General features: G+C 43.3%; 2 protein-coding genes across 2 annotated transcripts; one reads left to right on the top strand and one right to left on the bottom strand.

Moving 5' to 3' along the window:
• Positions 1-427: 427 nt before the first annotated feature.
• CCDC117 (coiled-coil domain containing 117) lies at positions 428-10,791 on the top strand. The gene is made up of 5 exons (XM_044775635.2): positions 428-775; positions 1,300-1,353; positions 5,194-5,418; positions 6,097-6,234; positions 7,926-10,791. Exons 1-5 carry the CDS (start codon positions 594-596, stop codon positions 8,161-8,163), a joined length of 837 nt encoding a protein of 278 aa, XP_044631570.2. The 5' UTR covers positions 428-593; the 3' UTR covers positions 8,164-10,791.
• A 2,732-nt stretch (positions 10,792-13,523) lies between these two features.
• On the bottom strand, positions 13,524-18,609 carry XBP1 (X-box binding protein 1). The gene is given in 6 exon segments (XM_014835487.3): positions 13,524-14,675; positions 14,993-15,076; positions 15,079-15,138; positions 16,204-16,332; positions 17,148-17,244; positions 18,317-18,609. Coding segments are annotated over 6 exon segments (1,161 nt in total). The 5' UTR covers positions 18,550-18,609; the 3' UTR covers positions 13,524-14,117.
• Positions 18,610-21,425: the final 2,816 nt, after the last annotated feature.

The raw sequence follows: 21,425 nt of genomic DNA on the forward strand, positions 1-21,425 counted from the left end.
GAAAAATGGGGTCGACTATCTTTGCCAGTACCTCTCACAAGCGCTCTGAGGTTTTCACTGATCCTCGGTGCTGTTCCCTCTAAGCATTCACCAGCTTCACTTACATTAAAACATGGAAGCAATTAATAGTTGATATTTAATGAGTGTGTACTGCGTGCCAAGCAATGTTCTAAAGACTCTAGATGTTTTGATTCATTGACTTCTCCCATAAACTCTATGAAGACAGGTTTTACTACTGAGAAAAGTGAGGTACAGAGGTTACATAACTTGCAAACTGAGGATTCGAACCTGGCCTATGCTCTAGGCCCACCAGAGCCATCCTCACAGCCCAGCGGCTAAGCCGAGGCAGCCATCTTGTTTGTAGTCTGCAAGGACTGCAATTCCCGGCATCCCTCGCGGCAGCGGCTCTCCACACACAACAAATCCCGGCGTGCCCCTGGGCGGCCCGGGGTGGAGGGTTCTAGAAGGCGTGACGTGGGGTCGAGAGCGGGCTCGGAGGCGGGTGCCTGTCGGCAGTCGCTGTGGCCACAGCTGCTGGGCCTGGGGACGCGGGCGGCCGGGGCCGCGGGCGCAGCCTCCTCGTCTCCCCGGCCATGGCCGCACTCGGCCGGCCCTTCAGCGGCCTCCCCCTGAGTGGCAGCTCGGACTTCCTGCAGCCGCCGCCGGCTTTCTCGGGCCGGGCCTTCCCGCCGGGGGCGGACGGCGCCGAGCTGGTGCCGCGGCCGGGACCCCGCGCCGCCCCGAGCAGCCCCGGCGGGGGCACGGCGCGCGGACGGTGAGCCCCCGGGCGGGCGCGGGCGGGCTGGTTCCCCTCCCTCCTCCCGAGCCCCGGGCGCAGCGTGCGGAGGAGGAAACTGATCCCCAGAGACGCCAACTCCAGGGCGCCCGAGTCCGCTCCGGACCCCGCGGAGCCGCACGTCCCCGCGGCGCGGCCGCTGCCCCTCGGTCGCTCAGTTTCCTCCTGCGCGAAGTGGGACAGCGCGGGTCCTGCGGGTGAGGTCGTGGGAACGAGCGCTGAGCGCGGCGCCGGCCCCGAACGCCTTTCCCTCCGCTGGTGCCCCCGGGTCCTCCTCCCGCTCCCGTGACGAATGAGAAGTGTGGACTTCAGGCTCCAGTGAGGTCAGGACCACCCAGCGCGCGCCCGGCTGGCCGTGTGACTTGAGTGTCCAGCCCACTCGGCAAGGACAGGGACAGCTAGGACGTGTGGGGTGGGCAAGCGTGTTGGAGCAAGAAAGAGGGGATGCTGAGAGCGCGAGCCCCCTGTCTCTCCCTTGACTGCTTGTCTTTCTGTCTCAACAGTGTTTCGGGTCGCTGCAAAAAGAAACACAAGCGAGAGCAGGAGGAAGACGATGAGTAAGTTTCAGGTGCCATTGATTCACTTTATGGTCCCTTCGGTTAGCCTATTTCGTATCCCCACCTCCTTGTTGTAAGTGGGAGGGTGAAACAGGTGGCCCCGAAGGGAGGCACAGGGAGTGAGATCGTTGTTGCCTTTTAGAGAAAGTAGCTGGGTGGCTGGCAGGGCAGAGGGGAACTTTTCGCTCTGTGACCGATTGTAATGTTTGCGTTTTGAGCCGCGTGAATATTATTATATGCGCGAGGGAGAAGACTTCCAAATGTGCGAAAGGAGACGTTGAAGAGCGTCCCGGTCCGTGCTCACCGCTCTCCCCGGTCTACGCCTGTGCCCTCTTTGCCGTTTCCCCTTTGGAAGATAACCAGAAAACCTGCCAGCGGATAGCTGTATATTCCTCTGGTTTTTTACGTTTGTAGGAAGATACTGTTTCCACTGCAACACGTTGATCTTTCATTTTACTCCTGAAGCTTGTTGCGTTCGGGCACATCGAGTTCTGCCTAAATTTTTTTTTTTTTCAATTGTTGAATGGAAATCCGTTGGAAGCCTAGGCATAGATAATTAACCGGTCTGCTATTGATGGATTTCTAAGTTATTTCTAATCTTTTGCCGTTACTAACTGTGACCATTCTTTTTAAGTTCTTTGTATTACTTACAAGTAGGTGACTGTGGAGTCCTAGATGGGGAATTGTTGGGTCTTAAAAGTGTATGCATTTTATTTATTTGTTTTTTCCTCCTTTTCCCCAAAGCCCCCAGTCCGCAGTTGTCTGTTCGAGTTGTGAGCGCCTCTGGTTGTACAGAGTGTATGCATTTTAAATTTTGAACAAGAGTTTTTCCAATTTATGCTTCTTTTAACAGTGGGAGTGCCTGTTTCTACACCTTACCAGAACTGTATTTTCAAACTTTTTGACTCATCTGATAGGTAAAAAGTTGCGTCTCATAGATAGGCAGTCTGTTGAGAAAAAGGAGTGAAAGGATTCCCTGAAGAGGATTTCCAAATGATCAGGCAAATGAAAAGATGTTCGACCTCATCAGTCTTGTAGGGAAATGCATATTAAAGCCACAATGAGCTCCTCACTCTACTACCAGATATTGGAGCTGTCACGGAGCACCAGCAACTCACACGCTATAGCTGAGAACGTAAACTGGTACAAGCGCTTTGGGAAACAGTTTGGCATTATCTAATAATGTGAAGGCAGGCATACTCTTTGCCCACCACTTCCCCCCCTGAGTGTGGACACATGCACATCAGGAGACACGTGCAAGGAAGTTCATAGCATCCTTGCTCATAATACTCACGACTGGAAACAGCCCAAATGTCCCTTAACGGTAAAATGGATAAAGTAAATTACAAGATCATACAGTGGAGTTCTATTCAGCAAAAAGAAAAAAAGTGAATTACACCTAGCAACATGGATGCGTCTTATAAGAAGAGCAAAAGAAACATCACAAGAATGTAGATAGTATAATTCCCTAAATATAAGGTTCAAAACCAGACAAAACTAAACATTGTGTAAGGATGCATGTCTGCATGCATGATAGCATGTTTTTGAAAAAAAAATATCCATAGAAGACAGCTTTTACCTGTAGGGAGGAGGGAATAGAGTATCATTTGGGGATGCTGGCACCAGTCTCGATCTTGAAAGTTATTTTCATGGATGTTTGTTTTGTAATTGTTCATTAAATTGTTTATACTTTTATGAGCATAGGATTTTATAGTTAAAAAGAAATTAGATCACTTTTAATTTGTATTTTGTAAATTATAAGTGATGTTGAACATCTTTTCATTTAGGTCATTTGTGTTTAATTGTGTGTGAATCATTCATGTTTCTGCAAGTTTTTTATTGGCTTATTGATCTTGTTAATCTATAAGAAATCTTTAATAAGGAAATCAGTTTATTATGTGTGTTACAAATGTTTTCCCAAAATTTGGCATTTGTCTTTTAACTTTGTGTATGATTTTTTTTGGCCAGCAGAAACTTTGGATTTTCTAACCTTGTTGATACATAGACTAGGAAGACAGTAGATTTGAAAGTTGCCTTAGTTTAAAAACCACTGGACCAGATAATGTGTTATTACCTTGGGATTGCTGTGGATACCCAGGGACCTCTGCTATTATCTTTTGGGGTTCCCTTTAAGAGATTATTGAATAAAGAGTTCCAGTGTTAAAAATAAAAACTTTGAAGTGTAAAAACTATTGGCTTAGTTAACCACCTTTAATTTACAGATGGAGAGATTGAAGCCCTGGGAGGATGAGGGACTTGACATTCGGATGTCTGATGCCCAGAAGTGTGCTGCCCAGCTGCCACTTCCATAGCTCTTATCAGTATTCTGAAGTCTTTTATATCACATTTTCTTTGGAACTTAATCATCATTGATTTCTAATTATTTGCAAAATGGACCTACAAGCATGAAATAATTTAGTCCAAATCATGTTGGAGGTCAGAGATCAGAACCCAGCTCTTACACTCAGTTGAATTGTTAGATGTGCTAGGAAATTACCTGTTCCCCTCTAGATTTATTTCTGCTTTTTCTTAGCTGGTTTCTTCTGTGTATAACTTTTTCTTCTGCTTTCCAAACATTACATACTTTAAAACTGTGAAAATATTGCAGAAATATTTGATGTACAGCTAGACATTCTTAATACGTACAAATTAATTATAAACTAAACATGATTTAATAGTTGATTCCAATCAAAAATCTAAGTTAAAGAGAGCATATTTACTTGTCAGGTTGCCAGACTTTAATGTTGATTTTCATAGTCTTAACATGGAATAGAAATTTCTCCTTATAAAACGCATCCCGCTTCCTTTGACCCTCACTTTAGAGAATCAGAACCTATTGTAGCCATTAATGAATTTTTTTGGTTGCAGAGCTGTGTTCTGGTTTTGAGAGTCACTTGCTGATGCCCAGGCAATAAAGCACTTTTGGTCTATATGCTTAAATGAAACAGAGCCAATTGTCTATTTAACTTGCTTCAGATAGCGTTCAACTAAACTGGGCATGTCATAGTGCTTGCAGATCCTAGCTCATGGCAAGAGCTTGAACAGTTGAACTTCCGTAAGGAGGCTGGAGGTTTTAGTGAAAATGGCATAGAGGTAGGATTCAGGAGCTCTGGGGTCTGGTGTCCAACATGCAGCTCTACTCTGACACTTTGGAGGGGCACTTTAGCTTTTCTAGATCCTAGTTTCTAATCTGCAAAACAAAGAAATTGTATTTGATGAACTCTAAGGTCTCTATGAAATATAAATTTTTCTAGGAATTAAAGATGGTTTATGTTGCATAGTAGGAGGAAAGTGTAGCCCATTATTCATCGGAGACTCATAGAGCCAAGTGACAGTCTGACACTTTTGGGAAGGACCAAGAAATCAGCAGTATCATTTGCACCTTGTAGTACTTGGAAGAGACCTAGTGAGGCATCTGTTTTGCCATAAGAGAACATAGAATGCCTGCAGGCCACCCACCCCGTATGCCCAGTTTGATGGAGCAGCAGCAGTGTGACGAAACGTGGCTGGCACTGAATTGCTGCTTTGTGATTTTTGTTTTCTTCCCGCTTGACCTGTCTAGACCCAAATAAATAGGAATGACCTTAAGTTCCCACATTGAATGCTTCTCAACTGGAAAGGCAGAATCTTGCAGGTGCAGCCTAATTTGGCCAAGAGCAGTAGAAGAAAACATCTCAGGGAGGCTGTTAAGAATGACAGAAAAGAAAATACTTGATCTTCTATCTTCTAAACACAGACTGTCAAAAATTAGAGGGTTTTTTATGTGAGAATTTGTTTAGAAATAGGGATGATATATATTTCATTTATATTAGGATTTTCATTGAAATTTTTTTTTTCCAGTTGTCCAGTGAGAAAGAAAAGGCTAACTGAAGCAGGGCTCTGTGCTGGTCCTAATGACTGGATTCTTTGTGCGCATCAGGACATAGAGGGCCAAGGAGTAGATCCGTGCACTGGTGGCCTTTCTGCGCCTGGCATGTTAGATGCTATTTGTGAAGAAATGGATCAGACAACCGGAGAACCACAGTGTGAAGTTGCCCGAAGGAGGCTTCAGGAAATTGAGGACAGGTAAATGGGCAGTGTACGTAGCTGACTGATTGCTTTCTCCTGTAACGTCTCTACTCTTTTAAGCTCATCTAAGTCATCATTTGGTAATACTTTGATCCTCATCCTCTCACTTTGAAGATCAGGGAACTCAAAATGCACACATTAAATGTTAAAGTAAGCTCTTCTCGTAAAACTGTACTAAATATTTTTACCATCTCTGGATACTGAATTTTGGTTTATGGGAGTTTTCAGGGACACCTTCTTCAAATTTATTTGCATATAATGTAAAACTTTTTTGTTAAATGTTGAATAACTCCTGGATGTACTTTTTTCACTCAGGTATGGCCTCATATTTTACTTGATCTTTTCCTGTAGCATCTGTTGCTTTTATCTTTTTTATTTCTTTCTTTTTCTTCTCCCCAAAATCCCCCAGTACACAGTTGTATATTCTAGTTGTATGTCCTTCTGGTTGTGCCATGTGGGGCGCCGCCTCAGCACGGCTTGATGAGCAGTGCCATGTCCGCGCACAGGATCCGCACCAGCAAAACCCCGGGCCTCCGAAGCAGAGCCCATGAACTCAACCACTCAGCCACGGGGCTGGCCCATCTTTTTTATTTTTTAAATTTTGTCCCATTACTAGACTATATAGTAGCTTGACTAAATAATTTTTCTTTCTCTGCTTTTGCTGTCTTTATTTAGGATAATTGACGAAGATGAAGAAGTTGAAGCCGACAGAAATATTAACCATCTCCCCAGTCTTGTCCTTTCTGATACCATGAAAACAGGTTTGAAGAGGGAATTTGATGAAGTTTTTACAAAGAAAATGATTGAGTCCATGTAAGTTTTGGTTCCTGGTTGATCTTGGAGGGAAAACTCAATGTCTCTAGCCATTACCTGTCCTGTCCTAACCATCTCTTCATCTCCTGATCACCAACCAAGTGAAAGCACAGTAGGTTTTGTGTTAGCCCAGGATGGAGACAGACCTTTTCTTAGTTCACTGCAGGTGAGCAAAATGCTGTGCAAGCAGGAGTTTGACATACGCAGTAGTGGCTGCCTTGCCTGTACCCCTGGATGCTTTTGAAGTCCTGAAATGCACTATAGTCTCATATTTAGGAATGGGACGTCTAAGCCCATTCTCTTAAACTCTGGTGACGGGCTATAGGAACCACATTTCAAAACCTCTTGTTTACCTGGCTTTCTCAGTTGTCCAGGAGCACTATTGAGACCCAGGAAACAAGCAAACAGAACTCTCCCAGCAATCGAAATAGTTGTTACAGAGGCCACAAACCAGAGCTCATACTCTCAGCTCATAATGTATAGCCCTTCAGGCGTTTAGCTCTAAGAGTCCTTTTGCTCTTAATTTAGACACAACTTAATGAGCTCAGTTATCTGCTTTCCTAGATCATCAGAGTAGATACACAGACACAGCAAGTGAGAACAGAACAAACAAATTAGTAGTAGCAAGTAGTGATAGTCTAGTGTGAGGACAAGAGAGAAAACTGGAAAGGAAACTTAAGAACCTAAAAAAAAGGCAAAGCAGCCTGGGGCCTATTAATTGAGAACTAATGATAGCCCTGTAATTCTTTTAGTCCTTGTGTCTAGATGATCTCAAGTCATCATTATCTGCTGTGTAAAAAAAGTAGGCAAGTTATAAAGAGCCATTTAGGTGTTGCCTAGAAAGACTTAGACTTAGTACTTAGTGTGTCTCATATCTGAAAAATTCTCCTAGGACACCAGTCCCAATCATGCCAGGTAGATGAGGCATTATTGCCTTTTGCCAGAGTGGCTTTAGCTGCTGCTTGTCATGCGATCACAGAGGTTTTGCCTTAGCCCCCTAACTTGAGTTTATAATTAACTATCCAGCCCTGAGGGTGGGTATATTGTTTAGCCAAGAGTAGGCAGGTCACATTGTCCTCCAGCCTAAAACATAGCACTTTTCTGGTCTTGGTAATTTTCCAGAAGCAAGCCTTTGGAGGTATTCTTCATTGTGTTTTATTTTGCCTTACTTGCCTTTGGATCCCAGAAATAATCAAACCATCCCTAGATGGGGGAGGGCTCAGGGGCAGGCATAGACATTGGCAACATAATCGTTTTGGCTTACTGAAAAAAGCATTATACTTCATAGCTATACTAAGCAGAAAGCATACTGAGACCCTTTTAATGTGTTTGTCCAGTGTTTCATTTTCATTTATAATGCTTTAGTACAAGATAGTAGCCCACATCTCCTAGTAGGAACCACAATTTTAAAAAATAGTGTTAAATTAAGGGCCTCTATTTTTCACATTGGATGTGTATCTTACTTTTAATCACAGCATCGATACAACCAGTTGGTTTGGTTAAAAAAAGGTGCAGAACTGTAAGATTTTATGTATTTGAGTGACCTTTCTAAAGATTAATTTGGATTATCATAAATCTCTTTTGATGCTGTCAGTTCTTAACTCTATATATTAGGTAGCAGACATCAGCTTTTCAACCTCTTATTTTCATATCCTAAAATTTTTGATAAAAATCTATATTTTATGTCTTAGGAGCCGTCCTTCCATGGAGCTTGTGCTCTGGAAACCTCTTCCTGAACTCCTTTCTGACAAGCCAAAGCCATCCTCCAGTGCTAAGAACTACACAGGAGAGAGCCAGACTGAGCGTGCAGCTGCTGGCGCTGCCTTCCCTCAGAGAACTGAACTGTTCTTGGAACCTCGGCAAACAGGGATGCCTGTTTATGATAGTGTGGAGACAGCTGCTTGCACAGAAGAAGAAATGGAACTCTAGAAACCAGTTTCTACACTAAAGTTGTCAGATTTTAGAAGGCTCATGTGTTTAGTCGTGAGCCTATTTGTATAATATAGGGACTTGAAAATTTTATGAAACGGGTGTAATAATATCTCCACCTGTGATTTGGGGTGGGACTCACATCTTGGGTAGCCATTTCTTGAATTCAGCTTTTTGCCAAGGAAGCTTGTCTCAACGGAAAAGCAGTTTTGTAGGGGGCTTGTTAAAGGAACGTGAGATTACGGTCTGCAAAGGCAAGTGTAGAAGCTGTGTGTGTCAGGGTGGCTCAAGTCATCTGTTACATTGTCTAAACCAGTCAGACACTTGGGGAACATTCAGACACTTGGGTTGAAAAAGATGCATTAAGGTGAAAGGTTGCTCCTCCGACGACTGTGCCCTGCCTCTTGAGTCACAGCTACTTCTGTAGATATAAGCTCTGTTTACAGTGGTGACTGTATGGTTGGGGAGAAGGAGGGAAGAAAGTGGTAGCTTGAGCCTATTGCTAAGAAATTTAACGGAGGTTCTGAAATGTGTATATTAGTTGTCAGTTCAGGGTAGCTATATTGATTAAATAGCCAGTAGCATTGTGACTCACTTCTTTGTCCCCAAAAATGCAGTGAGACTACAGAGAAAAGGTTTTTCCTTCAAGGCTTTTTTGCCTTGTGCTACTGTTGCTCCTTGGTTTCCCTTGCGTAATTGGTAAGCCCAGTTATTTTTCAGTAACATTTTTTAATGTTAGTTTAGAAAACAATGACTGAATAATTAACTGAGAATATATGGGCAAATGATATTGATATTTACTGAAATGGCCAATTTTCCTGGTGCTTCAACTTTTGTGCAGTAAGCCTAAAAGTTAGTAGCTGAGAATAGCCTTTTGCTAGCAGGAAATCTTTGTCTTGGTGACCTAAACCAGGCTCAAGATGTCCTTTGGGGATAACCAGGATTGAACTTTTTATTTCTCAGGAAGAGCTCTTCTGTGTGGCAAGGACTCAGTAGTGCAAAGTAAAATGACAATTCCTTTAGTGCTACAGAATATCCACTATAACTAATTAAATGAGTGTAATAGGGTAATACTGTTAAACACTCATTCATCACACAACAGGAGACCACCCTAGTTCTTCTTGTTTTGTTTTCTGAGTTTCTTTCCTCTTTGTAGGAATACAATATCTTGTGTAGGAAAAAATGGTTTATGCCAAGTACAGGTGACTTTTTAGAAACCAGCTCCTAGGCATTTTTGAAACCTGTGCTGAAATCCCTCCTCTTGTTACAGATGGCATAGGAGTTACAAGTCTGTTAATTGGACTGTTTCTTCTCTTGCCTGTTGTTCCTGCTTTCTCTATTTCTGTCTGGATAGTCAGGAAATGATTTAATGTTTAATATTTAAACAAAATATTTAATGTCTACACAGTAAAATTATTCGAACTTCAAACCAGTATTGAAACCAGTTGGAAACCAGCTAATAGTTTCTTAATCTCAGATTTAGAGATGAATGTAAACTGTCTTCTGTTGAAGTGTGCAAGTGTTTGATTCATGCCGTTTGAAAAACTCCTGCCTTTAGGTTATTGTTTAATGGGACCAACTTGTAAAGTTTCTAGCCTTAAAGAAATCTCCATGCTGAAAAATTTATTCTGGTACAACTCAAAAACATGAAGTGACTGCCCGGAATTTGGAGTTAGTCCCAGTGTTAGGGCAGAAGGGGAGGTGACAGCTTTCCAAAGAAGGACCCAAGCACACTGATTGTCTTCCATAGTAATTGTGGAGCAGGCCTCTGACCAAAGGTCTGTACGATGAGGAGGAGGAAAGAAGAGCCCCCAAACAAGGCTCTGATACCGCTGGTAAATATGGGAAAGAATCAAGATTCCGGCCAGTAAAATCCAAACAGACTTGTTTCAGGAGTCAAATTATCTGACATAATTATTTCTGCAGGAAAATAGATGTCTAATGCTCCTTTTTAAACTTTATCTTCTTGCATCTGTTTGTACAAAAATTGTCTTCATCCTTGTGGTGCTTAATCATCTGAGCCTTCTCCACAGTCCCCAGGCCTTGGCATTGTGTTTCTTTTGTAGCGTAAGGCTTTTGCTTTTGCCTTAAGGTTTCCCTCGGGAATTAACAGGTCTTTTCATTTTGTACAGCTTTTACAGCATGGATCAAACATTGGCTTAGTATGCTAATGTGTGAAGAGAAAAAATTATCTAAAGCAGGTGAGCTTTAATGAACAAATGTATATTTTCTCTGAGTTTGAGTAGGGTGTGTGTGGTTTTTTTTTCATTAATATGAAGAAAGTAAGTCCGGTTCTCACAAATATTAATCAGTCAACAAAAAAAAAAACAGCTGCTACTCATTCTTGAAAAGGTGCAAATATAAAATTTAGAAAAATAACTAGTGTGGGAGCTAGAACCATGAATGATTGTTTATCAGCAGCTTCATTAATTATTTTGGATCTGGAACTTGGTTTTGTTTTTCTAATAGTGACAAGAAGGGTGCAGTACTAGGAAAGTTTTGGAAGATGTCAATTTTATTTTACAATGAGAATCCGGTGTTTCTGTATTTTATTGTTTTCAATAAAACTTGTGTTTTGGACTTTTTGATAGATTTGTATCCCTGCACTTAAGTAAATGAAATCAACTACTGCTTTGCTTTCTTCCAAATTGTATTTGAAGCAGCATTCATATCTGTGAAAGGCTTAAATTCTGAAGAGATGATTATGTTGGGTTAAAAGTAAGTTTCATAAATGAATTAGTTATTTCCAAAATAGGCAGACTATGTTTTGCAATTCTAAAACCCACAGAATGCTTTCCACTCTCACTTAGCAATTCACTGCTGTTGTCAGTCAACAGCACTGATTGGCAGTGGTGATTGATTGCCAGTATTCAGATGGCAGTGGTGGCTGAGTCTTCAAAAACGTTCAAATAGGGAGTTGGAAATGGTATAGAGAGTTCACAGTTGTCTTGTTGTTTTGTTTGTTTGTTTGTTTGTTTGTTTTTACAGATTTGGGACCTTTAAAAATAGGAAATAGGGAGATTCCATGAGGTTCAGTTACATGGTCGTTCCTTAAGAGTTGACAGGTCACTGGGTGGCAGTATTGCCTGCATATTTACAACCATTGTTTCTTAAATGTGGATCCCTGATTTGTGGGCAGGTGGAGTTAAGTTTGGGTTGCAATTACAGAAGATTCAGGATGTTGCTTTGTTTTTCACCAAAATTTGGAAATCACAGCTCAAAGCTGTCTAATTTCTTTATTTTACAGGTTTGGAAACTAAAGCCTAAGTAGTGATAACTTAATGTTATAACTCAACTCAGCAAGCCCAGTGTTCTTCCTGCTTGACCAGTGGTTTTACAGTCTTTTTGCAGCAATACCTAAAATGTAATTTAGATTTCATTGAAATAATCTACAATCCAGTGTTGTTCAGGCAATGTAATGCTAAACTCCTTGAGGGTATATAGTTTTGTGTATATAGATTTGGTTCAAATATTTTACCAGTGGCGTTTTAGAGACGAGCTGCATGCAGTTAGAATATCGTGTTAGACTACAGCTCCAGCAAGACAAGGATGTTGTCTTTCAGCAAATGATTATTGGGTAAACAAGCCAGTCTTTGTGTGCCTTAATGAACTTTAGGAATAATAGGGTACGGATGTACTTCTTAGGTGGTTAGAATGTAGCTGATGCCATACAATATTCCTGGAGTAGGCAGCATTACCTTCTGCCTACAGTTCTCTCCCTACTTTGTGTCTGCCCGAGAAGCATACCTAGTAGAGAAGCCGAGAGACACGCGCATAGGTTGGTGTTCCAAGGCCCAGGGAAATGGTGTGCAGACATCTGTCATCTGATTCTTTTAATATTATTTATGGACAGCCTTTTGCATTTAATAGAAATCTTGCCTTGGTTTTGCAGAAAAAGGTCTGGATTTTTATTTCTAACCATTCAATTTAGTGTTTCAATATGAAAATGTCCTTGAATACCAGGTGTTTTCTAAAGGCTGAGCACAGTGTGTTGAGTAATTCTCACCCATCTGTGCAGGAAATGAAACCCCTGATCATCTATAGGTTATGTCTGTCCCATTCGTTATTCCTGTTAGTACAGCTGCCTCTTTCATGTGATGTCACTGAATGTAAATTACTTGAGCCTCAATCTCCAGCTGCTTGTTCTGTTACGATGGAGGTTAAAATACATCTGTAATTACAGCTGTCTATACAATCCCTAAATAGATTTTCAGCACTTAAGTTTTCAGTTCTAGAAAATCAGGTGATCAGGTTTTTAATCATGGGGACAGCTGGAGGTTGTCCTTACATTTAGGATCCAGAAACTCAGAGCTTTAGCAAGCTTGTATTGCCAAGCACTAGGATCGGGCTCTGACTTCAGCAAGCAGGTATCTTAGGCTGTCTTGCCTCCTGGTATGCTTGTGGACGTCCCTCCAGTCATTCCAAACACAGTCCCCTGTACTTGGCTGAAATTATAGCCTGCTTTGCCTTGCTGCTTGGGATTCTTTGAATCCCACCTTATTTGTCCACTCATTCACTTTGACCTCCCCAGAGGTAGTCTTAATAAATATTGGCATAATGCTGGCATAGGTGAAATAATTTGTATAAATGAGGGAAGCCCTTTAATGTCATCTAAGAGGAATCCCAAGGGAAAGATGCACCATGAAGGATGATGAAGTTATCCAGTCTCTGTAGCTTTGGGGTTGTATTCATGTCCCCAGGACTTTTTCTTGAACAGGTTCCTTCTTTTTGAAACCAGTTCTACAGTGTATATACCTCTTTAAGAGATTAAAACCCTTCCAAAGTGGATTAGGAGGTAATAATTAACTCCTGAGTGCTTGGGGATGGTGCCTGGCATATACTAAGTGTTTATAGTGCATCATCTTTTAATTCTCCAGTAAGCTTTAAGAGAAAAAGACTATTATGCCCCTTTATAGATGAGGAAATAAGTGATCTATGTCCAATGTTACTCGGCCAACCAGTGGTAGAATTGAACCCAGGGGTTTTGAGATAGAAAATGCTCTTAATCCCTATAATCATGGCAAGAGAATCTTGGTATTTAATGGCATGTCCTTCTCTAACATAAAGTGGCATAGCAAACCCTTGTTAAGAGTTCTAACTCTGCCACTTACTAGGTGGGATATTGGTCAGTTGGGCTGAAGAAACTGTGTTAGAAATATAAAACTGCTTCAAGAGTAGATTATATCACTTACGGCAGCCAGGAATTGAAAGAGGTACTAATTAAGGGGGAAGTGCCGTCAGTCACTAAAAAGTGGCATGCTTACTCCAGCTGGATAAGTCACTACCATGGAAAACAGTGAGACACCTAGAGCAGGCACAGTAAGACTTAAGGCCCAAGGAGGAATCAAAGAACAAAGACGCTGCATTGCACTTTTTAATTGCACGGGTAGTTTTAAATAAATGGAGAAAGCACCTTCCAAAAGTTACACTAGCAGGGAAAGATTCCATTAAGCATTTACATAGTAAATCTCTATAATTTTGTAAAAGATTCTTGATCTTTACTTGAACTGTAAATGAGGGAAAAGGAGCCCCCTCAGGTAGGTGTTCTCTGCTTGCAGAAGCAAACTAAAGGACCTAAAATTGGAGGCAAGCCTGGGAAGCTGAGAAGGGGAAAGAAATGATGAAGGGCCATTCATAAATTCCATGTCTGAGACGTTTGTCCAGTGACCCTTACATAAGTATTTTAGGGCAAACTAATGCCCTAAAATAAAGGTACAACCTCAAAAGCTTTAATTCTCGATTACAGTAGTATATCTGAGTACCTTGCACTGTTGAATGTCAAAAACCAATACTTGGGGTGACCTAATGAGGTTTGAACAGACAAATACTTTCAAGGAATTCTCTCGGACTGTACACCCTCTACTTTGGCTTTTTGAATGGAGCAGGCAGGCTTCTCTGCTATCTTCCAGGCAATGTATTAGTCAAGGAAAAGGGCAACAGTACTCGATCGCTCCTTAGACACTAATCAGCTGGGGAAATAGTTCATTGGCAAAAGTGTCCTCCCAAGAATGGTCTGCACCAAGCAGAGAGGACATGTCGCTGAAGGGGGAAGAAGAGCCCTCATATCTACAGTCACTATAAGCATCCAGTAGGCAGGAAGATGGCTTCAGGCAGTGGCTGGATGAAAGCAGATCTGAGATACCCAGCTCTGGAATGAAGTCATCTTCCACAAGTTCTTCCTTCACTGAGACAGTGAGTTCAGGGTGATCTTTCTCTGAGGGGCTGGAGGGTGCTTCCTCAATTTTCACTACCACATTAGCTTGGCTCTCTGTCTCAGAGGGTATCTCTAAGACTAGGGGTTTGGTATATACGTGGTCAAAACGAATCAGTTCATTAATGGCTTCCAGCTTGGCTGATGACGTCCCCAGTGATGGAGAAGGGGAGGCTGGTAAGGAACTGGGTCCTTCTGGGTAGACCTCTGGGAGTTGCTCCAGGCTGGTCGATTCTGGGGAAGGACATCTGAAGAACATGACTGGGTCCAAGTTGAACAGAATGCCCAACAGGATATCAGACTGCAAAAGGCAAAAAATTAAACAGAGTCCAACTATGAGAAGGCACCTGAGAATCTACCTAGAACACTTAAGTACCAGGTTCCATAATGAAAATTAATCCTTATGCTCCAGGATGACCTCCGGGCCCCACCAGACCCATCTATCTACACTTTACTCCATGTCCTAAATCGCCTGGAAACAGTAAGGCAGTCAATGTTCACCTCTAACCCAACCAAAACTAACTTCTCCTGCCCTCATCTATCTGGTTAGGGATGTTAGGCATCAAACATGGAATTAACTAGTTATACTGCATTTGAGTAAATCTAAATAATCTCTACCTCAGAGTCTGAAGAGTCCACACTGTCAGAATCCATGGGGAGAGGTTCTGGAGGGGTGACGACTGGGCCTGCACCTGCTGCAGAGGCGCACGTAGACTGAGTGCTGCGGACTCAGCAGACCCGCTCACCGGCCTCGCTCCATTCCCCTAGAAGGAAAACCAAAGCTGAGAGACCCCGAGGAAATGGTGCCGGCGGCTATGATGCCTGACTTTCAAGAAAGCTAGCAAGCTATTCTTCAGAGCTGAAATCTTCCCCTTACCTTTATTATTTCCATTTTCTTGAGTCCTCCTCAAGAAGAGAGGAGAAAAGGGAGGCAAGACTAACTTTTCATTGTGATTTTCTGTGCAATGAAACATTTTCCCTTCCCAAGGCAAGACTGCGGCGGGACCGATATTCTTAAATAATATCTCAATCATATTCTCATTAACAATAATGTTCCTAAGTAACAGAGTTCTATAGTGAAATACAGACCCAGAATCTTTTTGGATAGTAATTTTTGTTTGTCCTGAACGTCACCTTCATAGAGTAGAACTGCCCTACTGTCAATCTTAGACCACTTAAGCGTTGTCATTGAATTTGCCATAGTCCATAGATTCAAACCCATATGTCACCTTACTGTCAGAGACCTGTCACTATCACAATGAATCCTTTCTCTACTCATTCATGTTCATTAAAGAACTACTATAATTTAGTAGCATTTAGCATCAGATTTGACTGGCTCTCTTATTCTGATTCTTTTTCCAATTTTTTTTTTTTAAAGATTGGCCCTGAGCTAACATCTGTTGCCAATCTTTTTCTTCTTCTTCTTCTCCCCAAAGCTCCCCAGTACATAGTTGTATATTCTAGTTGTAGGTCCTTCTGGTTGTGCTATGTGAGACACTGCCTCAGCATGGCCTGAGGAGCGGTGCCAGGCTAGCGCCCAGGATTCAAACCAGCAAAACCCTGGGCCGCCACAGCAGAGCACGTGAACTTAACCACTTAGCCACAGGGCCGGCCCCTTATTCTGCTTCTTAATGCTGGCATGGTACATCCTGTTGGCTGTTGCCATTTGTTAAGGTTTGCTCTTAGAGAGCCATGTAACTTATTTTAATTATTAGGACTTAGTACTATTCACTGCATACTTGAAAAATGAATGTGTCATTAAAGAAATCGGTCATGTCATGTCACTTAGAACCAGTTCTCAAATAGGGCACCAAATAAAGGTGACTTACCTTGGTCTCAGCCTCCTCTTCAGTACCCAGAGCATCCATCCCCAGGCGCTGTCTTAACTCTTGGTTCTCAACTACAAGGCCATGAGTCTTCTCTCGTAAAAGCTGATTTTCTAGCAGAAGTTTTTGGTTCTGAAAGAAAGTTCATAAGAGGCTATTAAAACATCTAATTCTTTCACTTCAGAATCCACTTGATGAAGTTTCACTGCAATTGGCTTCCTTTGCTTCTCCTTGACCTTTTGGAAAACTCTATGCTTATGGAGTTGTTCACAGTAGGTATTAGAAGTCAAGGTCATAAAAATAAGCTATTTAAGAAGTGCCATTTCTTGGGGTCACAAATAAGACAATGCCTCCAACTACTAAGACAGACCTCAGCAAGGGGTGACTTGTGGCTTTGATTTAGATACGATATTAAAAATAAATCCTATCTTGAACTGGCAGGTAATAAGAAAAGTGGCAGTCATGGAGCATAAAATCAAAATGTATAAAAAAAAGAACCATAGAAATAATCCTGATGCATTCAAGATGTATAACTGACAACGATTTAAGATTAGGTAACACGTGGACCCTAGAAGGGGAAGGGAACAGTTGGTGGACTTTTGGCCAGGCCAGGAAGCGTCTCAAGTTTAAGCAATGATTTCCTATCTGCTTTCACTAATTTCATAGTGCCAACTCGATAGACTTTGTCGTAATGTCATAATTCAGCAAATTTGAGATAGATCTGGCACCAAATGCTAAAGGGTCAATCACTTCCACTCTCATCAAGCTTCACCACTTAACCAACTACCTATCTACCCCGACTTAGATTAGTTTAACTTTTAATTACAAAGTCAACTGTATTCTAAAGGAGCTGAAACAACTTGCGATGAGCAGCAAATATCAGAACATTCACCACAGGAAGATACACAACGGATAAAAGATAAGAATTTGGCCTGAAGTATTTTTACCTCTTCTTCCAAATCTACCACTTGCTGTTCCAGCTCACTCATTCGAGCTTTTTTTCGGTCTCTGGCAGTCTGAGCTGCTACTCTGTTTTTCAGTTTCCTGAAAACAGAAAGGATATACCACACTGAGTCATCTCAAACTTTATATCTTTATTTAAAAACGTAGCCAGCTGGTGCTTTCATTTTAATTTACAGGATACGGTAGACTAACCGTAAAATATACTTCAGACTCCTCCTCTCAATGAAACAACAAAAAAATAACTGCCTTCTGTCAATCTAGCTTGAAGACCTGCTTTATTCTCTCTCCTATTGCATCACCCACCCTGGCCACAGCATGGGGGCTGGACACAAATATTATCCATCTTGCATCATAAGAAATTTTCTCCTCCCCTTTCAACTCCCCCACTGCTTCCTGACTGCAATTTCCTCAAACAGGGTCCAACCTGGACTGATTAAATCTAACGAAGCTGCCATAGCATTATGACAGAAACCCTCCCTCCCCAAACTCAACTCAAATAAGGGACAGCTGATGCCTTTCGCCCCAGTGCTGAGGTCCTAGGCAGTGCCCGGTAGCTGGGCCCGTGTCTGCTGGAGGAGGCACTTAATAAATCGCAAGAGGCACACGGATCATAAAAGAATTCACATTTACGGAGGACTAAGTCCTAAGCATTTCTCATTCAGTCTCCCCCACGACCTCACGAAGCAGACACCACTTTAAGGACGCAGAGATTGAGTTTGACTAGTGAGCCTTACAGAGCTCACAGCCCTTTCAATAGCTGTCATCTCAGCTCCGTGGCCCCCAAAACAGTAGACAAACCAAGAAGAGACTAATCGACTCCGTGTTACACCCAAGTTCGGAGGAGCTGACCGATGGCTTTGTGAGCACACAGCAAGGGGGCCTGGAACCCAGGTGCCCGCATACCCAGCTCTGGTCATCTCTAATGAGATACAAGAGAAGGGAATACAAAAGGCCTGGGTAGCCCTGGACTTCACCCGGCGCGGTGCATCCGGTCAGTCCAGGCTTCCTGCCCCGCCCCGCCCCGCGCCACGCTGGCACCGGACCGGCCAGGCCGAGGGCGCCCGAGCGTTACCCCAGCCCCCTGGCCCGGTTTCAGATCGGGTCCAGACCCCGGCCTCTCGCCCTCCGGGTTCGCGCCTCGACCCTCGCCCACCTCCGCAGCGCCTTCTCCTCGGGGCTCAGGTGCGTGAGGCGCTGTCTCTTGCGCGCCTGGGACGGCCCCCCGCTCGCCTCCTCCGGGCTGGCGCCTTGCTGGCCCGGCACCATGAGCGGCAGAGCCCGGCCGGCCGGGGATCCGGCGGCGGCGGCGGCGGCAGGCTTGCTGGACAGAAGCAGCACTTTGGGGCCCCCGACGGCCGGGCTCTGCGCGGCTGCCACCACCACCATGGCCAGAGACTGTCTACGCGAGTGCTAGCCGCCGCTGCCCTGCCGGCCGACCCCTCCGCCCCCAGCCTTTCTACAATCGTGGCCCTCCGCGATTGGCCAGCGCCGCGTGACGCACAGCCGATCTCGGCTCCCATTGGCCCGCCGGGCCCGGCAGGGGCGGGGCCAGGTCGTCCAGCGTGGCGATTGCTGTCCCCGGCAGGGGGGGCCCAGGCATTTTCTGAGAAGGCGACCGGTGGGCGACCCCCAGCGCGGGGCGGAGGCGGGGCCACGGGGAGGGGGGGGCGGCCCGGGCCTGGCGAGGAAGGGTCTGGAGCTGGGTTCGGAGTTTCCTCAACTCCCGGATTTCCCCCGAGACTGACGCATTTTCACCCGGAACGACAGAGTTTAATTCCAAACCGAGCGGTTTCCAGACCGACGAATTTTCACCGAGAGTAGCAGATTTTTACCTCCGCCGGACAGCATTTTGTCTCCAGCGCCACCTCGGGCTCCGAGTGGAGCGGAAAGTCGGGAGGGAGCGCGAATCGGGCCTTGGGTTAGAAAGAAGCCTGCGGTGAAATTCCGCGAAATAAAAATCTTTAGTAAATGAGATCGCGCTTTTTAGAACTAGGTGTAGCTCTTGGTGAAGTCTTAATAAACGATGTGTTAGCTCCCAGTGGAAGAAACAGATGTAATTCAATATTTTTGCATTTCTAAACTTTATAGCATAAACGTACTTTTCTTCCTTGCTTGCTTTTTTTTTTCTTTCTCAGTGACAAGAAAGGAAAATTTCACTTGTAAAATCGGGGGTCCCGGGATTTACCTTCAGCCCCCTCGAGCTCAGGAAAGTTCGAGGCTCTTGCCGGTCGATTGCTGAGCAATGCCGGGCCCCGCGCTTGCCAAAGAGGGACCTCCAACCCGCAGCCAGAGAGCAGTTTAGACAAACAGATGTTAAAACGGAGAAAACACCCCACGCAGGCATGTTCACTCTCTTAAAGCAAATTACAAAAACTTAAGTTCCCTGGAATTACAAAGCAGTACTTTCTTTAATAAGTAGTTACTGCTTCCTCTGGGTTTAGCGCTGTTCTAGGTTCTAACGATGCAAAGATCAGTAAAACTCACCAGCTGGTGGTTGGAAGATACCCAAAAAATGAAAAGATAGAATGTTTCTAGGTAATTCATCGGTACTATTAAATCACATTAGCTCTTCAGTTATATTTTGGTGGGGAGGGAACAGGATGGAAGATGGAACTAAACCAATTAAATCTCTTGATATACAGGTCCTTTAAAGAGGCACAGTTTCTGTTATTTCCAAGACTGGACCATGAGTCCCCTAACGCGTTTTCTTCCTCCAAATTGGCAGAGCCACATCAGTGACTGTTAATCTAAACTGACCTGGCCCAGCTCGGGGCGTCCTTCCCACACACTATTTCTGTGGACTGGAAAGGAGGTGGGGGCGGTCAGAGACTTTGCAGGACAAAGAAGCCCGGCCTCCTTCTTAACTCTCATCAGCCTTGAGCTTTCTGGGTCCTAATATCTCCCGGGGTGGGAGACTCACTCCTGGCCTCTGGGACCTTTTGGGGGAAATCTTTGGAGTGGCTACTGGTTGAGAATTACACATTTATGTTAAAGGAACTTGGAAAGCTGAAGGACGTTCTGAGAAAAGTGCATTGTAATTGTCATGCAACCTTTTATTTAACGTATTAACATTTGTGAACGCCAAGAGAATATCTGGCACTGTGGAAGAAATCTCGGTGAGACTGAAAGAAATTTAAATCATTTAGCATAAAAAGAAAATGCATGAGGCCCCTATTAGTCCAGCAGGGTATAAATGAATAACCATATGGAGACAGCACGTGCTGCTGGGGCAGAGGAGAAAAGGTCGATGGATTGCATTTTGGTCTCGTTAATTGAGTAGAGATGGAATTTGAAATTGACTCCCCCAGCTTTGTTTTCAAGGCTTTTTATCTTTTTGATAAACATTTAAAATCATGTTCAAAAACAGTAATTTGACCCACTGCCGATTGCTATCCATGAAGTCTTGAACCCTCAAGTCCAAACCTTTGAATAGTTTCATATCCTCTCTGTAAGATTATTCTGATAATTATTGCATCAGATGCCATTAGTATTTTCAAGCACTTACTAGGCACTTGTGATAAGAGTGATAAAATATATGAAATACAATGTTCTTAGTCTTTGTGAAATGTAAGAAACAGTGATGAGAAGCACATCAAGTCTAAATAAATGTCAATGTACAAAGCAAACCAAACCCCAATTAACAACCTGAAAGTAAAATTCAAGGACTGCTCTGTTTAATACAGTAGCCACTAACTACGTGTGGCTATCGAACACTTGAAATGTGGCTAGTCTGAATTAAAATGTTCTGCAAGTGTGGAATACACACTGGATTTGAAGACAATATGAAGAAAAGAATGTAAAATATTTCATTGATCACGTTTTATATAGATGATACATTGACAGGGTAGTATGGTTGATATTTTGGTTAAACTTTTTAATTAATTTTACCTGTTTCTTTTTTTTAATTAGATACCGGGAATTTAAATTACATAAGTGGCTTGCATTATATTTCTATTGGACAACACTAGTCTAGGTGATTCCAATGTGGCAGACGGCACAGGTAAAGAGAGAAGGAGGGAAATAAATGCCTGCCAAGTTTCCTTCCTTATTCAGGGGAAAGGTATGCATAATGATTAATCCTAGACACTTTTAGAATAAATAGGTGTGTTAATAGTGATTTTAGAACTAAGGTGCGTGTACCCTTAACAGTACACAAAGACTGTCCAAGCCACATGTGTTACATGGATAAATCTCTTTTCCAAGATCCATGTGCCTGAGAATGGTGCCTCTGGAGCAGATTCTTTTTCCCACCTCTCTTTTTC

The sequence above is a fragment of the Equus asinus genome, chromosome 8 (genome assembly GCF_041296235.1).
Source record: "Equus asinus isolate D_3611 breed Donkey chromosome 8, EquAss-T2T_v2, whole genome shotgun sequence".
Classification (NCBI taxonomy): domain Eukaryota; kingdom Metazoa; phylum Chordata; class Mammalia; order Perissodactyla; family Equidae; genus Equus; species Equus asinus.